The 21,554-nt window shown below is 43.4% G+C and overlaps 1 protein-coding gene across 1 annotated transcript in view; it reads left to right on the top strand.

The window, feature by feature from the left end:
- The window catches only part of LOC306855220 (interleukin-1 receptor accessory protein-like 1-B), a gene marked incomplete at both ends in the record, with an annotated part of 267,168 nt that overhangs the window by 142,175 nt on the left and 103,439 nt on the right, over positions 1-21,554 (top strand). The window contains one exon of the mRNA XM_079393738.1: positions 8,725-8,799. Coding sequence (XP_079249864.1) covers positions 8,725-8,799 — 75 coding nt within the window. The remainder of the gene's footprint in view (positions 1-8,724; positions 8,800-21,554) is intronic.

Below are 21,554 nucleotides of genomic sequence, written 5' to 3'. Positions count from 1 at the left end.
TCTGTAATCTATATAATCTACATTGCTCTGTTCATAATGTACATACAATCCCTACATTGCATTCCTATTTTATATTCTGTATATACTCTGCTCAATACTGTATATAGCAATTCCACTGTATATTCTGTAAATCATATCTTCACTTACTCTGCACTTATATGTATATAAAACACTATATTCTCGCACTTCTGGTTAGATGCTAACTGCATTTCATTAGCTCTGTACTTGTACTCTGCATAAATGACAATAAAGTTGAATCTAATCTAATCTAATCTAATGTTTAGAAGTGGATTATATTCAGAAGGCTCAGTTCTGGGCCTGGCTGGGAGCCTGTGATGTTCAGCAGTCGTACGGAGAGCAATTTCCTTCCCGTCTCAGTGTTGACATTTCTTAAAGAGACCCCCCAGAGCGGAGTATTCTTGCCCTTGCTGTGATTAGCCGTATAGCGCCGCGGCGTCGACTAAAGGCATGCAGGATCACAGCAGCGATGGTTTCACATGGATGAAACTAGCGAAAGGGTCAATGGGATGAGACTATTTGTGTGTATCGGGCCACAGGGAGTGCTTATTGTGGTAATTATGAGGTGAGGATGTATCGATCGTGTGTGTGATGTTTCTCCACAGAGCTGTAGTGCAGTATAAAATAACTAGAGCATCAGCTTTTATTACTTTAATCTCTGGAACAAACAGGAATCTCACCTCTGTTGCATCAGATCTGATCCGTGTAAAGGCTGAAATACACCACCCAGCTTTTGTCCAGATTTTTCAACTCAGTCTGTAGATTTGAGTTGACAGATTTCATAGGAAATCATGTGGTGTAGAATAGACACAGACACAGACTCAGACTCACACTCTGATTCCATCCAATCGGAGGAGATCACACACGTTTGATATTTTGAGCCGATTTTAGAACATATATTGTTTTAATTTGTCAGTGTTTGAGTTTGTTGTGATGGGAATGACTGTGACGTCTGGTAGCGTGTGATTCTCGGTGGTTTACAGCGGCCAGTTTTTCCTCTGCAAAGTCGCCAAGTATAAGATGCCTAGTATTTGAAAATCTGCTCAGATTATCTTTTCCCGCCATTGACAGACTTTTCCGGCAATCCAAGTTTTCACTATTACAAATCTTCTGAAATAGTACAGACTCTCCTGATCCAAGCAATCGAAGCATTGCTCACATTAAAAGCTAATGTGCTCAAACATTAAACCATATATAAATCAAAGCCGCTAATGTTACAGAATGAAATGAGGATCCATGAAGTGGTGTAGGACTGTGAAGCTTTGGATGTGTTGATGATCTATCCATCTATGCTAAAATCATCCTTCTGAATCCCATCCAGACGTAGTCTTTGACAAAAGCACCATTGTCTAAGCTTTTTGTTCAGATGTCTTTTTTTTACGAAACTCACCCACATTCAAATGAAGTTCCCAAACGCAGGTTCGGGAGGAGCCTAATCATCCAGTCCTGTCAATCACCGCTACAACCGTATATAAGCGGGCAGCAAGCCAAATTTGTTTTACCATTATCTGGCATCGTAAAGCGTTGATAAAACAGAATGCATGTGCAGAGGCATGTTCTTTCTTTTGATATAATGCATGTTCAGATACTCACACAACAAAATATTCTGGGGGCCATAAAATTTCATGCTGGCAAGGATTGAGTTAAGTAATAAAAGCCTGAAATGACATAAATTTAGCCAATATCTAAAGAAGAGCATAGCTCATCTAAAATCTTCAGGCTAAGTGACATAAATCAGCTCCATCCTTTCTGTTTGTGATGAGTGAGAATGCTGTCTTCACTCTTGTTTGTTCTCTTAGTATTAACCCATCGTCTTTACAGTTTTTTTTTCAGCTGCTTCCACACAAAATCTTTCCTTGTCACACAATTTCTGAAAGCTGTCACTCAAACAGCAGAAGCACACACCAAATCTGCAAAACCAGACACTAATTCTCAGTTTTTGACTCATAAAACACTTTTTGCAAAACACAACACACAATTATCTATGCAACACACACAAATCTCCTCCTTGAACTGCCACCTTAACGTGGTGGAGGGGTTTGAGTACCCGAATGAACCTAGGAGCTATGTTGTCCGAGGCTATATGCCCCTGGTAGGGTCTCCCAAGGCAAACAGGTCCTAGGCGACGGGTCAGACTAAGAGCGGTTCAAAAAACCCCTTTATGATGGACAATATTCAGAGGACCGTGACGTCGCCCGGTATGGCGCAGCCGGGGCCCCACCCTGGAGCCAGGCCCGGGGTTGGGGCTCGTATGCGAGCGCCTGGTGGCCGGGCCTCCCCCATGGGGTCCGGCCGGGCTCAGCCCGAAGGAGCGACGTGGGGCCGCCTTCCCGTGGGCTCACCACCTACAGGAGGGACCGTAAGGGGCCGGTGCAAAGAGGATCGGGCAGCAGTCGAAGGCGGGGGCCTCGACGACCCGATCCCTGGACACAGAAGCTAGCTCTAGGGACGTGGAATGTCACCTCGCTGGCGGGGAAGGAGCCTGAGATTGTGCATGAGGTTGAGAGGTTCCGACTAGAGATAGTCGGGATCACCTCTACGCACGGCTTGGGCTCTGGAACCACACTCCTCGAGAGAGGATGGACTCTTCACCACTCTGGAGTTGCCCATGGTGAGAGGCGGCGGGCTGGTGTGGGTTTGCTTATAGCCCCCCAGCTCAGCCGCCATGTGTTGGAGTTCACCCCGGTGAACGAGAGGGTCGTTTCCCTGCGCCTACGGGTAGGGGATAGGTCTCTCACTGTCGTGTGTGCCTACGGGCCGAACGGCAGTGCAGAGTACCCGGCCTTCTTGGGGTCTCTGGGAGGGGTGCTGGAAAGTGCTCCAACCAGGGACTCCGTCGTTCTACTGGGGGACTTCAATGCCCACGTGGGTAGCGACAGTGACACCTGGAGGGGCGTGATTGGGAGGAACGGCCCCCCTGATCTGAACCCGAGTGGTGTTCAGTTATTGGACTTCTGTGCTAGTTACAGTTTGTCCATAACGAACACCATGTTCAAGCATAAGGGTGTCCATCAGTGCACGTGGCACCAGGACACCCTAGGCCGTAGGTCGATGATCGACTTTGTGGTCGTTTCATCTGACCTGCGGCCGTATGTCTTGGACACTCGGGTAAAGAGAGGGGCGGAGCTGTCAACTGATCACCACCTGGTGGTGAGTTGGATCCGATGGCGGGGGAGGAAGCTGGACAGACTTGGCAGACCCAAGCGTACTGTGAGGGTCTGCTGGGAACGTTTGGCCGAGTCTCCTGTCAGAGAGATCTTCAACTCCCACCTCCGGCAGAGCTTCGACCGGATCCCGAGGGAGGCTGGAGATATTGAGTCCGAGTGGACCATGTTCTCCACCTCCATTGTCGAAGCGGCCGCTCGGAGCTGTGGTCGTAAGGTCTCCGGTGCCTGTCGAGGCGGCAATCCCCGAACCAGGTGGTGGACACCAGAAGTAAGGGATGCCGTCAAGCTGAAGAAGGAGTCCTATCGGGCCTGGCTGGCTTGTGGGACTCCTGAGGCAGCTGACGGGTACCGACAGGCCAAGCGAACTGCAGCCCGGGTGGTTGTGGGGGCAAAAACTCGGGCCTGGGAGGAGTTCGGTGAGGCCATGGAGAAGGACTATCGGCTGGCCTCGAAGAGATTCTGGCAAACCGTCCGGCGCCTCAGGAGAGGGAAGCAGTGCCCTACCAACGCTGTTTACAGTAGAGGTGGGGAGCTGCTGACCTCGACTGGGGATATCGTTGGACGGTGGAAGGAATACTTTGAGGATCTCCTCAATCCCGCCGTCACGTCTTCCTTTGAGGAAGCAGAGGCTGAGGGCTCAGAGGTGGACTCGTCCATCACCCAAGCTGAAGTCACCGAGGTAGTCAAGAAACTCCTCGGTGGCAGGGCACCGGGGTTGGATGAGATCCGCCCTGAGTACCTCAAGTCTATGGATGTTGTGGGGCTGTCTTGGATGACACGCCTCTGCAGCATCGCGTGGCGGTCGGGGACAGTGCCTCTGGGGTGGCAGACCGGGGTGGTGGTCCCTCTTTTTAAGAAGGGGGACCGGAGGGTGTGTTCCAACTACAGGGGGATCACACTTCTCAGCCTCCCTGGGAAAGTCTATGCCAGGGTACTGGAGAGGAGAATACGGCCGATAGTAGAACCTCGGATTCAGGAGGAACAGTGTGGTTTTCGTCCGGGCCGTGGAACACTGGACCAGCTCTATACCCTCTACAGGGTGCTGGAGGGTTCATGGGAGTTTGCCCAACCAGTCCACATGTGTTTTGTGGATTTGGAGAAGGCATTCGACTGTGTCCCTCGCGGCGGCCTGTGGAGGGTGCTCCGGGAGTATGGGGTCCGGGGTCCTTTACTAAGGGCTGTCCGGTCCCTGTATGACCGAAGCAGGAGCTTGGTTCGCATTGCCGGCAGTAAGTCAGACTTGTTCCCGGTGCATGTTGGACTCCGGCAGGGCTGCCCTTTGTCGCCGGTTCTGTTCATAAGTTTTATGGACAGAATTTCTAGGCGCAGCCAGGGGCCGGAGGGTGTCAGGTTTGGTGACCACACGATTTCGTCTCTGCTTTTTGCAGATGACGTTGTCGTGTTGGCTTCATCAAGCCAGGACCTTCAGCAGGCACTGGGACGGTTTGCAGCCGAGTGTGAAGCGGCTGGGATGAGAATCAGCACCTCCAAATCCGAGGCCATGGTCCTCAGTCGGAAAAGGGTGGTTTGCCCACTTCAGGTTGGTGGAGAGTTCCTACCTCAAGTGGAGGAGTTTAAGTATCTTGGGGTTTTGTTCACGAGTGAGGGAAGGATGGAACGGGAGATTGACAGACGGATCGGTGCATCTTCTGCAGTAATGCGGTCGATGTACCGGTCTGTCGTGGTGAAGAAAGAGCTGAGCCGCAAGGCGAAGCTCTCGATTTACCGGTCAATCTACGTTCCTACTCTCACCTATGGTCATGAGCTTTGGGTCATGACCGAAAGGACAAGATCCCGGATACAGGCGGCTGAAATGAGCTTTCTCCGCAGGGTGGCTGGGCGATCCCTTAGAGATAGGGTGAGAAGCTCGGTCACTCGGGAGGAGCTCAGAGTAGAGCCGCTGCTCCTTCACATTGAGAGGGGTCAGCTGAGGTGGCTCGGGCATCTGTTCCGGATGCCTCCTGGACGCCTTCCCGGGAAGGTGTTCCGGGCGCGTCCCACTGGGAGGAGGCCCCGGGGAAGACCTAGGACACGCTGGAGAGACTATGTCTCCCGGCTGGCCTGGGAAAGCCTCGGTGTCCCCCCGGAAGAGCTGGAGGAAGTGTCTAGGGAGAGAGAAGTCTGGGCATCCCTGCTTAGACTGCTGCCCCCGCGACCCGGCCCCGGATAAGCGGAAGAAGATGGATGGATGGATGGACACACAAATCTAGCAGGAATTAATAATGTGGCAAAGGTGTTTGCAAATGTTTGCTTTTGAGATGTGTTTGTGATATTTTGAATGCAGTCCTTAATTGTTCACGAGATGTAAGGGATTTTGTATTTTGTGTGCAATTCTTGGATTTGTGTGTAAAGAAAATGTGTGTAAGCAGCTGAAAAAAAAAATTCTGCAGTCTGAGCTGTAACTGACCATAAGCTCTCATCTGCCAAAGCAACATCCGGTCATAAAGCTCATCATCAGAAGCTGCGTCGCCGCACATGATGATGAGTGTGTGTCTCTGAGGAGTGTTTCCAGCTGGTTGTTGAGTTCAGGCTGATCTGGGGCACAGGGGTCCATGGCAGTATTAGAGAAGTGCCCGCTGAGCACATACACACAAGACAGACCTAATCTCTGAGGAAACAAGAGCTAATGAGAGACAGAGACAGACAGAGGGAAGAGACAGCCATGCAAATAGTTTTCCCAGCGATTCTTTTTTTTTTTCTCTTGAACCTCTCCCACAGAATAATGATTCCAAATACGCAGCAGTCACCGGCGGCCTCTCCCGAGAAGAAATTGGATTTCGGATGAACAATCAGACGGTTTACATTTCATCAAAATTCCCACGGTTTAAATTCAGCCTCGCAGAGACGGAAACGAGAGCAGCTGTCGTTCACTTCACCTGCGCAAACACTCACATATTCACTCTTTCATCTTAATGCAGCTGGTGAGTTTACGGCGTGTAATGGCCCAAACTCTGGAATGGGTTTATTTTTGCTTTCTGCGTTTCTCAGTTTCTCTTATCGGTTGCTCCCTCGTGCCAAATCTAAACGTGCCTCCATCTGTCTTCTGAACATAAGCTCACGCAAACCGAATCTGTCTGTGCAGTTTTACATGAAACAAAATAATCAATGCATATTTCATGGTGAAAAAGCTCATTAGGATAATGAGATTTTCTCTGTGGAGAGGTTGCACATCGACAGGAAAAGAAAACATTTACAAAAGCTGTGTTTCAGATCTAATCGGAGTGTGTGGGTTACTGTAAGTCATTCTGGGTGCTTTACTACGGTACAGACGCTGCGTTAGTACACTGTTACGGCCGAATGGTGCAGAGTAATTTCTCAAAGCTGAAGCTGTCATGCTAACACATCACTGTGATGCTGGAGAAACTCTCTGAACATCACCGAAATGAAGAAAGCGAAATCAGATCTCGCTTTTAAAAGATGCCATAATACCTGAGAGCAGTCAGCGTTTATCCAGGTGATGGGAAAACAGATTAACAGCAGTTTATAGAGTTTTCCGTTTTTGTAATCTGACCTTGAGATCCGACTGTCGTTTTGCAAGCAATAAAACGGCTGAGCTCATGCGGTCAGATTACAGCATTTATCCGCTGCTCCTTGTTCAGTGAATGGTCAGTGCCACACATGAGTGTAACGGAGAGAAATCTGATCGACACACAACACACCTGCGTTTCTCTGACCACGTCTGCAGCTCAAACCCTCATCGGTTTTACAGTATTTTAGTCTGAAAGCCTGTAAACTAAAGTTATTCTAACTGACTAAAGCCCTATTCGCACGGCATTAGTATTACCTGGTGACCTCCAGTCATTTGTAATAATTGCGGAGGTTGTCTGTGATTTTAATCCCGTGCGAATCGGCCATGTCTGTAATTTGTAAAGTAAAAATTCCCCCACAAAAGACCTACCATATTTCACCGAACACCGAGGTCCTGTGATAATTTTAGTCCCGTGCGAATCGGCATCTCTGTGATTTGGCCAGCATTTGGCGGGTCGTATATCAATTTTCAAGGTTTTTGTTTCCTGTGCGCCTTTTTAGCCATCTTTCGCGAAGAATGGAGCTGCGATGGTGTGTTTGATAGTATTTTGGGTGCTGTCATATCGCTACACCATACAATTTGCAGAAAGAGAAAGCTGAAAAGGTTTAATGCGTTACAAATAAATCAAGCATAAAGCTTGAGATATTATTTTAACCTGGTGAAATGTAAATGACACGGGGCACAAAACTATATTAGTTTCTTTTTTTTTAAATCCATCTAATTGGACCATAGAATGGGACTCTCAAAGCCTTGACATCCGGGTATCCGGGAGATAAGTCAGTAATTTCGAGTAAAATCACAGGCTTCGCTTATCCCGTGCGAATGCACCACACGAAATTCAGATGTGGGGGGGGGGGGGGGGGGGGTAATTTCAAAATCACACATGGTCCCAGATAATACTAATCCCGTGCGAATAGGGCTTAAGCATACCTTCATTGATGGAGTGTCTTCAGTTCTAATATTCCTCATGATGGTTTTTATAGAGTGCATTTATACCAATATTGAACATGATGTTGCGAACTGAAGCTGAGACACTTTTGAGAGAGTTACTAAGAGTTTACTAAGTGTTTTATATTACTTCCTTTAATAAATACATGTAAAATGCATCTTGTTGTGTGTTTCTGTTCATGACGTGACACTTTTATGCATTCACAGGTTTTGTTTGAAGATCTGATGACTTTCAGTGTTAAAATGCAATACAGAGAGTTTAAACAAACTTTTCAGACTGGTCTGAATAAGAGAAAGTATGTTAGTGTAAATGCTCATTTTATTTGTATTTGTTTGTTTATTTAACAGGGACAATACACTAGGCATTGTTACACACAGTCAACCGATGCTGTGTACATAGGACATATAGCATAAATCTAGTTTGCAGCTCTCATCCCTGGTTAGGCTTTTACATCAAATCAAAACAAGAAAAAAAACAAAAACAAACAAACACAATCATCACAGGGAACAAAACAAATACAAGTAACATGTATATACAGATAACTATAATATATGTGTATATGTTGTACTTAAACATTCAACAATGGCATATTAACATACCTACACACATATGTACCTTTATACAATGTCACAATCATAAAATGTTCACATTCTATCCACTTATTCATTTGGAGACTGTCATACGTGTAAGGCAGTTAACAAAGTGAATCAATGTATAGGCCTAGAAAGGCAAAAATCAAAAATATAAATTAAAAGTTTGCATAATATTGATTTTTGTAGGTATGTCTAATTATAGAAACAAAAAACATAGACATAGACCTCAGATGAGAGAACGAGACTGTCAGACTGGGTGGAATATGGAGTTACGTAATACAATCTGTATATGAAAAGGTGATTTACTCCATTTTTGATGACAATACTATACATGTCAAAAACAGTTCATATCCCTCCGAATCATTGCCATTTAGGATTTAACGTGTAATTCTGCAGCTCTATCAGAGACAGATGGACAGCATTGACATGCAACTAATCATTTGCTTTGTTGTTTGTTTTCTCGCACAGCACCGCTGACTGACAAGCCTCCCAAGATCCTCTACCCGTCTGAAAATAAGATGAACGTCATGGAGATGCAGCTGGGTGAGAACAGCGTTTATTATGGACCGATATTACATAACTGTCTGAAGGATCTTACAGTAATGCATTGTGCTGTGTGTGCGTGCGTCTGTGTCAAGTCAAGTCAAGTCAATTGTGACGTGCCTCTGGGCCCGTTCTGCTTTAGCCGGCTGTGGGGCTGGACTTGTGGGGTAATCATCAGAAGTTTAAAAGGGTTTTGGACCTCTGTTTTGGCCCCTCTGTTACGCTTTTTGGTTTTTCGTTATGTTGGGCTGTTCTGTTGTGATTATTTGTTGGCTTTATGCATTAGTTTAGTTTGGGATTTATGTTTTGCAGGCCTGTTTGTTATGTTGGATTGTGATTATTATCTTGCGTTAACCTAGTCTTTATTTCACTTTCCCATAGTTTCGTTTTTACATTTACTTATTATGAGTTGTAAATTTTATTTTTGTAAATACTTGTTGATTCAATTTGCGTTCTCGTTGCCTCCCTCATTTGTCGCGTCTCTGAGCTGGCCGTGACAGAATATTATTTGTATAGCGCTTTTAACAATGCAAATTGTGTCAAAGCAGCTTTACATCGGCTTGATATAAAGCTGGGTGGCTTTATATCAGCTTTACATTATTTAGACGGGGAAATAGTTTGTCGAAATAGTGTCATTCTCCTCTGGCCAGACAAAATCAGCAGTTTAAATCTAGACTAAAGCAGAATCAGATTGTGTAAAGGACTCATCTGGTTCCTGTGGTCTTGTCCCGATGGCCGTCTTGGAGACAGGGTCTTCACTGGGGATCAGTCTCTGGGGGTCATCTAGGTGTCCTGGCTGTAGAGGTCATCTCTAGGTGCTGATCCACCATCTGATCTGGATTCAGTCTGGATCTGGGTGGCTACGGTGACCTCGGAATAAGAAAGAAACAGACTAATATTAGCATAGATGCCATTCTTCTAACGATGTAACAAGTACATCAAGGCCCGTATTCATGAAAACTTTCAGTGCTAAGAGTTGCTCCTAGTAACAAAATTCTAAGAAAATTCTTAGAATTGTGGGTGTTTCCTCTTAAAATTAAAGAAAAGATCCTAGTAAAGAAAAAAGTAATTCAGAAAGCATTTTAACCCTTAAAAGATGTCTTAAGGTCCAAAATTGTTAGGAGTACATTTACATTTACATTTATTCATTTAGCTGACGCTTTTATCCAAAGCGACTTACAATTGCTATATATGTCAGAGGTCGCACGCCTCTGGAGCAAGTAGGGGTTAAGTGTCTTGCTCAGGGACACATTGGTGTCTCACAGTGGATTCGAACCCGGGTCTCTCACAGCAAAGTCATGTGTCTTATCCACTGCGCCATCACCACCCACAGTACAGGCGAGGACTTTTAAGGGGCTTAAGAGTTTCTTTAGCAGTGGAGAAAATGGACAAAACATGAAGATGGAGAAGAAATGTGTTGCACACAATGCATGACAGTGAGTTAATAAGACGCTACATATTAGCTCGTGCAGGGATCATGTTTGTGACCGATCTTATTAGAGACACCCTAACATCTCAGACACCGCGCAGAAATCCCATAGTGCCAGAAATGGATGTAATCACTACATTAACATATTTGGCAACTGGAAAAATGCAACTATGCAGCAGTGATGATTTGGGTCTGTTACAGCACTTATTAGGCTATGTCTCTGTTAGTTTCCTATAAAACACGGTAAGTATGACAGCATGGTTAATAAAAAATAAAGAATATATATATACATATATAATGTGTGTGTGTGTGCGCGCGTGCATGTTTATGTGGTTTATGAGGACACAAATTTGTATAATGACATGGGTATGACAGAGGTATTACAATATGAAGGTGGTTTATGAGGACACTGCCTATGTCCCCGTAATTCAAAAGGCTTAAAAAACATACTAAATGGTGTTTTTTTTTTTTTTATCTAAAAATGCACAAAGTCTCCTGTGAGGGCTAAGTTTAGGTGTAGGGTTGGTGTAGGGTAATAGCACACACAGTTTGTTCAGTATAAAAACCATTACGCCTATGGAGAGTCCCCATAAACCACAAAAAAAAACATGTGTGTGTGTGTGTGTGAGAGAAAGAGAGAGAGAGCGAGAGCGAGTACGATAAAACAGGAAAAATTACGCCTGTAATTTCAAAGTGAAGGCTTATAATATACCCTACTCTTAAAAGCGCTCTTTTATTTCCTTCTTGACAACCAACCAATCACAGTCTTCAAAAGACTGTGTCATAGCTAGCAACAGGGTCAGCTACGCCTCCTCACTAAGATAAACGTTTTTGTCTTTTCCTCGCTCAGAATTGCTCTCAGATTGGTCCTGAATCACTTTTAAGCTAAGACTCCTAGTTAGAAATGTTTAAGCTAAATTAGGAGCTCTCTAAAAGGATTCTTAGAATCTTTAGGAATACGGGTCCAGGTGTTTTGGGAAGTGTTCCCGATTCCGGTTGACCTAATTAATGCAGCCTAACAATCCTTTAACGGATTTGAATTATAGAAATACGATAGTGTATTATGTGTAAAACAGGTTAAAGAGATGGGTCTTTAATCTAGATTTAAACTGACAGAGTGTGTCTGCTTCCTGAACAGTGATAGGTAGATTGTTCCAGAGTTTGGGCGCTAAATAGGAAAAGGATCTGCCGCTTGCAGTTGATGTTGATATTCTAGGTATTATCAAATGGCCAGAGTTTTGAGATCGCAGCGGACGTGAAGGACTATAATGCGATAAGAGCTCACTCAAATACTGAGGTGCCAAACCATTCAGGGCTTTATAGGTAATTAGCAAGATCTTAAAATGTATATGATGTTTAATAGGGAGCCAGTGCAGTGTTGACAGAACCGGGCTAATGTGGTCATTCTTCCTGGTTCTAGTAAGAACTCTAGCTGCTGCATTTTGAACTAGCTGGAGTTTGTTTATTAAACGTGAAAAGCAACCACCGAATAAAGCATTACAATAATCTTGCCTCGAGGTCATGAATGCATGAATTAATGTTTCTGCATTTGACATTGAGGTCTTAATTTAGATATATTTTTAAGATGGAAAAATTCAGTTTTACGAATGCTAGAAACATGTTTTTCGAAGGAAAGATTGGCATCAAAAAGTACGCCTAGGTTCCTAGCTGATGACAAAGAATTTACAGAGCAGCCATCAAGTATTAGACAGTGATCTAGGTTATTACATGCAAACGTTTTTGGTCCAATAAACACCGCAGTTTTTTCAGAATTTAGCAGTAAGAAATTGCTAGTCATCCAGTTTTTGATATCAACCGTACATTCCGTTAGTTTTGCAAATTGGTAAGTTTCATCAGGTCGCGAAGAAATATAGAACTGGGTATAATCAGCATAACAGTGAAAGCTAACACCATGTTTCCTAATGATATCTCCCAAGGGTAACATGTAAAGCCTGAAAAGTAAGAGGCCAAGTACTGAGCCTTGAAGTACTCCATACTGCACTTGTGATTGGTATGATACCTCTTCATTTACTGCCACAAATTGATGGCGGTCAGATAAGTACGATTCAAACCATGCCAGTGCACTTCCTCAAATGCTAACATAATTTTCTATTCTATTTAAAAGAATGTTGTGGTCGATAGTGTCAAACGCGGTGCTAAGATACCTCTCATTTTGTTTTTCTCCAGCTGCGCTCCATTTTCCGGGCTGCTCTCTTTAGGGCCAGAGTGTTCTCATTATACCACGGTGTTGGACTCTTTTCCTTAATCTTCCTTAAGCGTAAAGGAGCAACCGTATCTAAAGTGCTAGAAAAGTGAGTCAATAGTTTCTGTTACATCATCAAGTTGTTCTGAGCTATTGGATATGCTGAGGAATTGAGATAAGTCAGGAAGATTATTATAAAGTAGTCTTTTGTGGTAGAAGTGATGGTTCTACCATATTTGTAACAAGGAGTTGGCTTTACAGCTTTAGCTATATGGAATATACACAACACATCAATACATCAATTCCATATGACAGTATTAAATCTAGAGTATGATTTCAACAATGAGTAGGTCCTGAAACGTGTTGTTTAACCTGTTAAGGTTTGCCAGAGCGACGGCGCATTGAAGCGTTTTTTTCCCCACTAGTTTAATGTTTATGAATGAATTTAACATGAAAGAATATCATTAATCTTGACAAACTATATATCATTCTGAAGGTCTAAGCCTCAAACATCGACGACAGATCGCTGGTTTTCGATGGAAAGCTTATAAGGAATGTATTTGCTACATTTGTGTAAGCAGTACACATCAAAACATGCAGAATAAAAAAGCGGTCCACAGAACAACATCCCCGCGAGCACTTTTAGTCCAGCGAAACAATAACGTTGTAATAAGGATGCATATTCCTTTGTTTACATTTCATTTCTTCGGGAGAGTTATTTTTCGCGTCCGGAAAAAAAAGTCTCAGAAAAGCAGAATATAGTTTATTTGAATTTGGCGCTCTCTCCTGAAAGCGTGACGCACGCTGTGACGCAGCTGTCATCTGAGTGGGGCGTAACATAGCGATCTGCTTTTTACATAAAAAACTGTTTTGTTTTTTTCTTCTACATTTTTATATGTATTGTGTGGGGAATGTGGCCTTATCTGCATGATTATCATATGTATGGACGCACATCAGCGTGTTTATTACCGACTCTATGACGGCTATCATTGTGATTCAATGATCAGCTATTATTGATTATATGGCCCATCTGTATGATTATCATCTGTATGGAAGCACATCAGCGTGCGATTACTGACTGTATGACCATGTCATGAATATATATAATGACTAAAATAGTTTGTATAATTCTGCAATACTGCAATTCTGGTGGTTATTTTTCCTCCAACAGAGGGGCTGGGGGGACTATAAATATTTTCAGAAAAAATATTGCAGGAATCTAATTGTTCATGGTATCTTCTTCAGATTTGAAATATAAACTCATGAGACACGTGGCTTTCAACCCATTACTTTTCTGGATTGGTCCAGGACTTATTTCATGTATTTGTATATGAAATAAAAAACATTCAGTGTGGAAAAAACTTTTCAAGGCACGTCAGTGTCTATAGCTTTTTATCTTTTTGAGCATTATCAACTCTGGATAATGGATAGTAAAGCCTAGAGTGTCTTCTTTCCAAAGATACCTAATTTGTTTATGTAGCACACTTTGTCAGGAACTGTTACCATTTTAATTTAGGTAGGTTATTTTCACCTGTGAGGTCCCAAATGGGGGGGCGAAGGTTAACAGGTTAACACCAATGCAGTTTAGAATGTCTATAAATGCTGATCCCAACGAATCTCTTTCATTATCAACATGGATATTAAAATCACCAGCAATTAGGACTTTATCTGCAGCCAGCACTAACTCAGACAGAAAATCAGCAAATTCTTTAATAAAGTCTGTATGGTGCCTTGGTGGCCTATATACAGTAGCCAGTACAAACATTGCAGGGGATTTATCATTCCCACAGCCATATCACCTTGCAACCCAAGACAGGTTGCCCACTGAAGCTAAGCAGGGCTGAGCCTGGTCAGTACCTGGATGGGAGACCTCCTGGGAAAACTAGGTTGCTGTTGGAAGAGGTGTTAGTGAGGCCAACAGGGGGTGCTCACCCTGTGGTCTGTGTGGGTCCTAACACCCCAGTATAGTAACGGGGACACTATACTGTAAAAAGCACCGTCTTTCAGATGAGACGTTAAACCGAGGTCCTGACTCTCTGTGGTCACTAAAAATCCCATGGCACTTCTCCTAAAGAGTAGGGGTGTAACCCCAGTGTCCTGGCCAAATTCCCTCCACTGGCCCTTGTCAATCATGGCCTCCCAATAATCCCCATACACTTGATTGGCTCAATAACTCTCTCTCCTCTCCACCTGTAGCTGGTGTGTGGTGAGCGCACTGGCGCCGTTGTCCTGTGGCTGCCGTCGCATCATCCAAGTGGATGCTGCACACTGGTGGTGGTTGAGGAGAGACCCCCACATGATTGTAAAGCGCTTTGGGTGTACAGCAATACACAATAAATGCGCTATATAAATGCATCATTCATTCATAGACCTGTCGCGATAATTAAATAACCGTCTAATCGTGATTATTTGATCTAACCGAGGTTGTTTCAGACAACCACGATTATTGTGCTTTTTATACGGCACAAAGGGGAGTCATATACCAAAGGAAACAGAAGAGCACCAGTTTGGTTTTCATGTGAGGGACAGAATTATATTTACATTGTTAAATTTGTTTACAGAAACTCATCTTCCTTCTGCTGCAGCTGTCAGTCATTCTCCGCTCAGCATTCAAACAGCACGTTGCATTCAGTTATGACAGTCAGCACGGTAAAACTCTCTTGTTTAAATTGTATAATGTGCACCAAAGATTTTTTTCTAGATATAGTTTTTGCTGCTAAATTATACAGTCAGCTAGTTCAATTTCATAGCTTATATATTTTTATTCAAATGTAGTTTTTCTCTGTAGTTAGGAAAAAGAGTAACTATTAGTACCACAAACACAGTATTGATATTTTGTAGTGGTGTAGAAAAATAATAGCGCTGGTGTTGGATCTGTATTGGCCGATTCTTAGAATTTTGAATACTCTATGTAATCTTACACTGCAAAATAACTAAAGAAATATTAAAAGATAACATAATAATTATTTACTGAACCCTTAAATTAATCACAATTATACAAACCCGATTCCAAAAAAGTTGGGACACTGTACAAATTGTGAATAAAAACAGAATGCAATGATGTGGAAGTTTCAAATTTCAATATTTTATTCAGAATACAACATAGATGACATATCAAATGTTTAAACTGAGAAAATGTATCATTTTAAGGGAAAAATAAGTTTATTTTAAATTTCATGGCATCAACACATCTCAAAAAAGTTGGGACAAGGCTATGTTTACCACTGTGTGGTATCCCCTCTTCTTTTTATAACAGTCTGCAAACGTCTGGGGACAGAGGAGACAAGTTGCTCAAGTTTAGGAATAGGAATGTTGTCCCATTCTTGTCTAATACAGGCTTCTAGTTGCTCAACTGTCTTAGGTCTTCTTTGTCGCATCTTCCTCTTTATGATGCACCAAATGTTTTCTATGGGTGAAAGATCTGGACTGCAGGCTGGCCATTTCAGTACCCGGATCCTCCTTCTACGCAGCCATGATGTTGTAATTGATGCAGTATGTGGTCTGGCATTGTCATGTTGGAAAATGCAAGGTCTTCCCTGAAAGAGACTGGATGGGAGCATATGTTGTTCTAGAACTTGGATATACCTTTCAGCATTGATGGTGCCTTTCCAGATGTGTAAGCTGCCCATGCCACACGCACTTATGCAACCCCATATCATCAGAGATGCAGGCTTCTGAACTGAGCGCTGATAACAACTTGGGTTGTCCTTGTCCTCTTTAGTCCGGATGACATGGCGTCCCAATTTTCCAAAAAGAACTTCAAATTTTGATTCGTCTGACCACAGAACAGTTTTCCACTTTGACACAGTCCATTTTAAATAAGCCTTGGCCCAGAGAAAACACCTGCGCTTCTGGATCATGTTTAGATATGGCTTCTTTTTTGACCTATGGAGTTTTAGCCGGCAACGGCGAATGGCACGGTGGATTGTGTTCACCGACAATGTTTTCTGGAAGTATTCCTGAGCCCATGTTGTGATTTCCATTACAGTAGCATTCCTGTATGTGATGCAGTGCCGTCTAAGGGCCCGAAGATCACGGGCATCCAGTATGGCTTTCTGGCTTTGACCCTTACGCACAGAGATTGTTCCAGATTCTCTGAATCTTTGGATGATATTATGCACTGTAGATGATGATAACTTCAAACTCTTTGCCATTTTTCTCTGAGAAACTCCTTTCTGATATTGCTCCACTATTTTTCGCTGCAGCATTGGGGGAATTGGTGATCCTCTTGCTCTCTTGACTTCTGAGAGACACTGCCACTCTGAGAGGCTCTTTTTATACCCAATCATGCTGCCAATTGACCTTATAAGTTGCAAATAAGCTGTTCCTTATATGTACATTTAACTTTTCCGGCCTCTTATTGCTACCTGTCCCAACTTTTTTGGAATGTGTAGCTCTCATGAAATCCAAAATGAGCCAATATTTGGCATGACATTTCAAAATGTCTCACTTTCAACATTTGATATGTTATCTATATTCTATAGTGAATAAAATATAAGTTTATGAGATTTGTAAATTATTGCATTCCTTTTTTATTTGTAATTTGTACAGTGTCCCAACTTTTTTGGAATCGGGTTTGTATAATGAAAGCCATAAAAAAAACAGACAATTAATCGCAATAACCGTGACTATTTTTAGACAATTGATCGTCAGCCAAATTTCATAATCGTGACAGCCCTATTCATTCATTCATTCATTCATTCATTCATTCGTTAACACTTGTTTCTTTGGATAACGTTATATGAAGCACCATTACTTCGAACAAATTATACTTGAAATCCGACCTCTGAGAAATACTAAAAATATTGCTATAAATGGGGAAGTCGTGGCCTAATGGTTTGAGAGTCGGTCTCGTAATCCAAAGGTTGCGGGTTCGAGTCTCGGGCCGGCAGGGATTTTAGGTGGTGGCGTGAATGTCCAGCGCTCTCTCCACCCTCAATACCAAGACTTAGGTGCCCTTGAGCAAGGCACCGAACCCCCAACTGCTCCCCGGGCGCCGCAGCATCAATGGCTGCCCACTGCTCCGGGTGTGTGTTCACGGTGTGTGTGTGTTGGATGGGTTAAATGCAGAGCACAAATTCCGAGTATGGGTCACCATACTTGGCCGTGTGTCACTTCACTTTCACTTAAATTGTGGCAACACCTCCCCCTTAACCTTTTGGACGCGGTTCATGTTTGTAACTGTAATCTTGGAAGGTAGGCTCGTTTAAAGTAATGTAGTCATCTGGTTTTAGCCAGGTTTCTGTTAAACAAAGCACATCTAGTTTATGGTCAGTGATCATATAATTTACAAAAAGTGCTTTTGTAGAAAGGGATCTAATATTCAATAAGCCAAGCTTTATCATTTGTTTATCTGTATTATATCTGTTTTTTATTTGTTGAACATCAATTAAATTGTTACTCTTACTTTGGTTTGGATGTTTTCTGTATTTTCTAGTTTGGGGAACAGACACTATATACTATATACAGTCTCTATAGTGTGATATCTAGGTGAAAGAGTCTCTATGTGCTGAGAATTAACTGATTTCTGTGACGTGAGGCGGCTAACAGATAGTCGGTTTAGCCAGTATTTTGCCATATTTCTAGAGAGAAGAGCGGCACCACCCCAAGAGGGATGAAGACCATTTCACGAGTTCACACTTACATATATTTAGCACGAGTAACGTAATGCGTATTTGGCGAGTATGGTAATAAGTTGTTGGCGTGCTGTCCTGGGGAAGGGCTCCGAGCTCGGGAATGGCCCGAGCCAAGATTCAAGATTCAAGATTTTTTATTCGTCACATACACAATTATACAGAGTATAACCAGCAGTGAAATGTAAGTCAGGTCCGCTCCAAGGACAGTGCAATTATATAGTATACAATATTAAGAAAAAGAAAAGTAGAAAAAATAAAAGAATAAAATAAAATAAAAGATAAAAAATATAAATATAAATGTGCAGGTCAGTATGTCGTTGACTTAAATAGTAATATAAGAGGAATGTGCAAAAAGTTGTACAGGGTATTTAAATAGCAGCAATATGAGGTAGAGAAAAATTATGAATAGCTTATTGATATGGTGATATTTACATGGAGTCATGTGATGTTATGACACAGAGTTAGAGTTTAGGAGCCTGATGGCCTGGGGGAAGAAGCTCCTCCTAAGTCTCTCAGTATTTGCCATCAGACTACGGAAGCGCTTACCAGATGGAAGCAAAGTGAATAGACGGTTACCAGGGTGATTACATTTACATTTACATTTATTCATTTAGCTGACGCTTTTATCCAAAGCGACTTACAATTGCTATATATGTCAGAGGTCGCACGCCTCTGGAGCAACTAGGGGTTAAGTGTCTTGCTCAGGGACACATTGGTGTCTCACAGTGGATTCGAACCCGGGTCTCTCACACCAAAGGCATGTGTCTTATCCACTGCGCCATCACCACCCCGTTATTAGATTACCCCATGATTAGAGTCCTTGATGATTTTAACAGCTCTATTTTTGCAGCGTTTGAGGTAGATGTCCTGCAGAGAGGGGAGAGCAGACCCTGAGATGCGCTCAGCTAAGCGCACAACTCTCTGTAGTGCTTTGCAGTCCTGATTGGAGCTGTTTCCATACCACACTGAGATGCACTGAGTCAATACACTTTCTATGGTCCCTGAATAGAAAGTTTTCAGGATTCCTGGTGAGACCCTGAATTTCCTCAGCTGTCGCAGATGGTACAGTCTTTGCCTGGCTTTCTTAACCTATGTTTGGATGTGTGTAGTCCAAGTCAGGTTCTCGGAGATGTTTACACCGAGGTACTTGAAGCCACTCACCCTCTCCACAGGGGTCCCACTGATCATAAGAAGAGTGTAGGGCCGCTGCTGTCTCTTCCTAAAGTCCATGATCAGCTCTTTACTTTTTCTCACATTCAGAGAGAGACAGTTGTCCTGGCACCATGATGTGAGTCTCTCTACCTCATCCAAGTACAAGCTTGCTCGTTTAGCGTGTTTACAAAGCTTAATGCTACATCCGTGAACTCGCTGATGTCAGAAGAACTCGCCCGGAATATGTCCCAGTTGACGTCATCAAGAGCCGCCTTCAACATAGCCTCTGAGTGGGAGGACCAGCGCGTCACTACTCTCTGCACCGGGGGATCCTGAATGAGCCTTTGTTTATATTCCGGTGTGAGGAAAAATGGCGGCATTGTCCGATTTGCCAAAAGCCGGTAGTGAGCGGGCTTTGTAGGCATTCTTAAACTGAGAGTAGCAATGATCCAGTGTATTTGGTCCTCTAGTTGAACAGGATACATGTTGATGAAAGTTCGGCATGACCTGCCTGAGGTTGGCTTTGTTGAAGTCTCCCGCGATGATAAAGGCAGCGTCAGGATGTTTGTTAATGATTCTCAGATGAGGCGAGCAGGAACGCGACAGAATGGAGATATTCCTGGGATCACACCATTTCTTGTTAGTCATGAAACACACTCCTCCACCCCTGGATTAACCGGCCTCTGCTGTTCTGTCCATCCGTAAAACAGAGAAGTTATCACTTGGCATAACAGCAGTATCCGGCACCAAGGACGAAAGCCATGTTTCGGACAAACAAAGGATATTACAGTCCCTTATGTCCCGTTGGAAACTAATCCTCGCTCTAAGATCGTCCATCTTATTCTCCAAGGATTGGACATTTGCGAGCAAAATGCTCGGAATAGGAGGACTGTGAGACCTTTTCCTGAGTCTTTCTCGAATCTTAGCGTGTTTCTCACGGTGTTTCTTGATCCGTCGCCTTGGGGGGTTATTGTTTATCTCTGCGTTCCGACGAATCTCCAGAGGCCACGATGGATTCCTGGATAAAGTGTCCGGGAACAGGTTAGTGTAGCGGTTTCCAATGTCCAAAAGTGTTTCTTTGTTATAGGTGATCAGTGCGACGTGAAATGTGTAAAAAGAGAAAGTAAAAGTGGTATATTAGTGATATACTCTTGCCCCAGATGAGCCCAGAGTATTAGTGATATTGGTGGAGAAGGGGTGGTGGAGGGATGCTGATTAACCGTCCAATGAGTAGAGGTATGACAGCTGTATTTATATCCATGTATTGATTAACTTGATGCGTACCACTTGTGTTTAATTAGGCTAAGTATCTGATGTGCTCCTCCCGAACTTTGTTAATAAAACATCATGTCTTTTCTACAGGTCAGGTCTGCCCCAAAAATTCTTCCAGTTGTCTATGAAACCTATGTTATTCTGCGGGCACCACTTAGACATCCAGCCATTGAGTGACAACAGTCTGCTATGTATCTCATCACCCCGGTAAGCAGGGAGCGGGCCAGAGCATATTACAGTGTCTGACATCGTACTTGCAAGTTCACACACATCTTTAACATTATATTTAGTGATCTCCGACTGACCAAGTCGTACATCATTAGTGCCGATGTGAATAACAATCTTACTGAATTTACATTTAGCATTAGCCAGCACTTTTGAATTTGCCAAGATGTCAGGCGCTCTGGCTCCCGGTAAACAATGGACTATGGTGGCTGGTGTCTCTATTTTCATGTTCCATACAATAGAATCGCCAATAACTAGAGCACTTTCGTCAGGTTTCTCAGTGGGTGCGTCACTGAATGGGGAGAACCTGTTTGATGTTTTGATCGGAACGGAAGAACGGTGTTTTGACCCGCGACTAGGCCACCTCACAGTCACCCAGTTGCCCTGCTGCACGGGCTCTACCGGAACTGAACAATGTATAGGACTCCCTGAGCTAGTCGCATCCAAAGCAGTATCTACAGCCCTCACATTCTTACTGTCCTCAACTAAAGTTTGGAGGTGTGTCTCTAATTCTGAAATCTTCTCTGTCAGTCTAACTATTACCCTGCATTTATCACATGCGAATCCCTCGTCGGTGACAGAGAGAAATAAGCTGTACATGTGGCAAACAGCGCAAACACCAATAGCAGGAGAAGAAGGCATTACTCACCGTGAATTGAAGAATGATTCGCTTACCACTGTTGTTCAATGAACTCGTGAAAAACGGAGCGAGAAAAAAGAAAACAATAATAGGCAAGAATAGAAACGCGAATGGAACCGCGAGTGAGAAGCTAACCGGCTAACAAATGCAAACGCGCTTCACATGTGCTGCACTCGTGGTTTTAAAAAGCGAACGATC

The sequence above is a fragment of the Barbus barbus genome (assembly GCF_936440315.1).
Source record: "Barbus barbus genome assembly, chromosome: 35".
Classification (NCBI taxonomy): Eukaryota; Metazoa; Chordata; class Actinopteri; order Cypriniformes; family Cyprinidae; genus Barbus; species Barbus barbus.
This window is presented reverse-complemented; position numbering and strand designations above follow the sequence as displayed.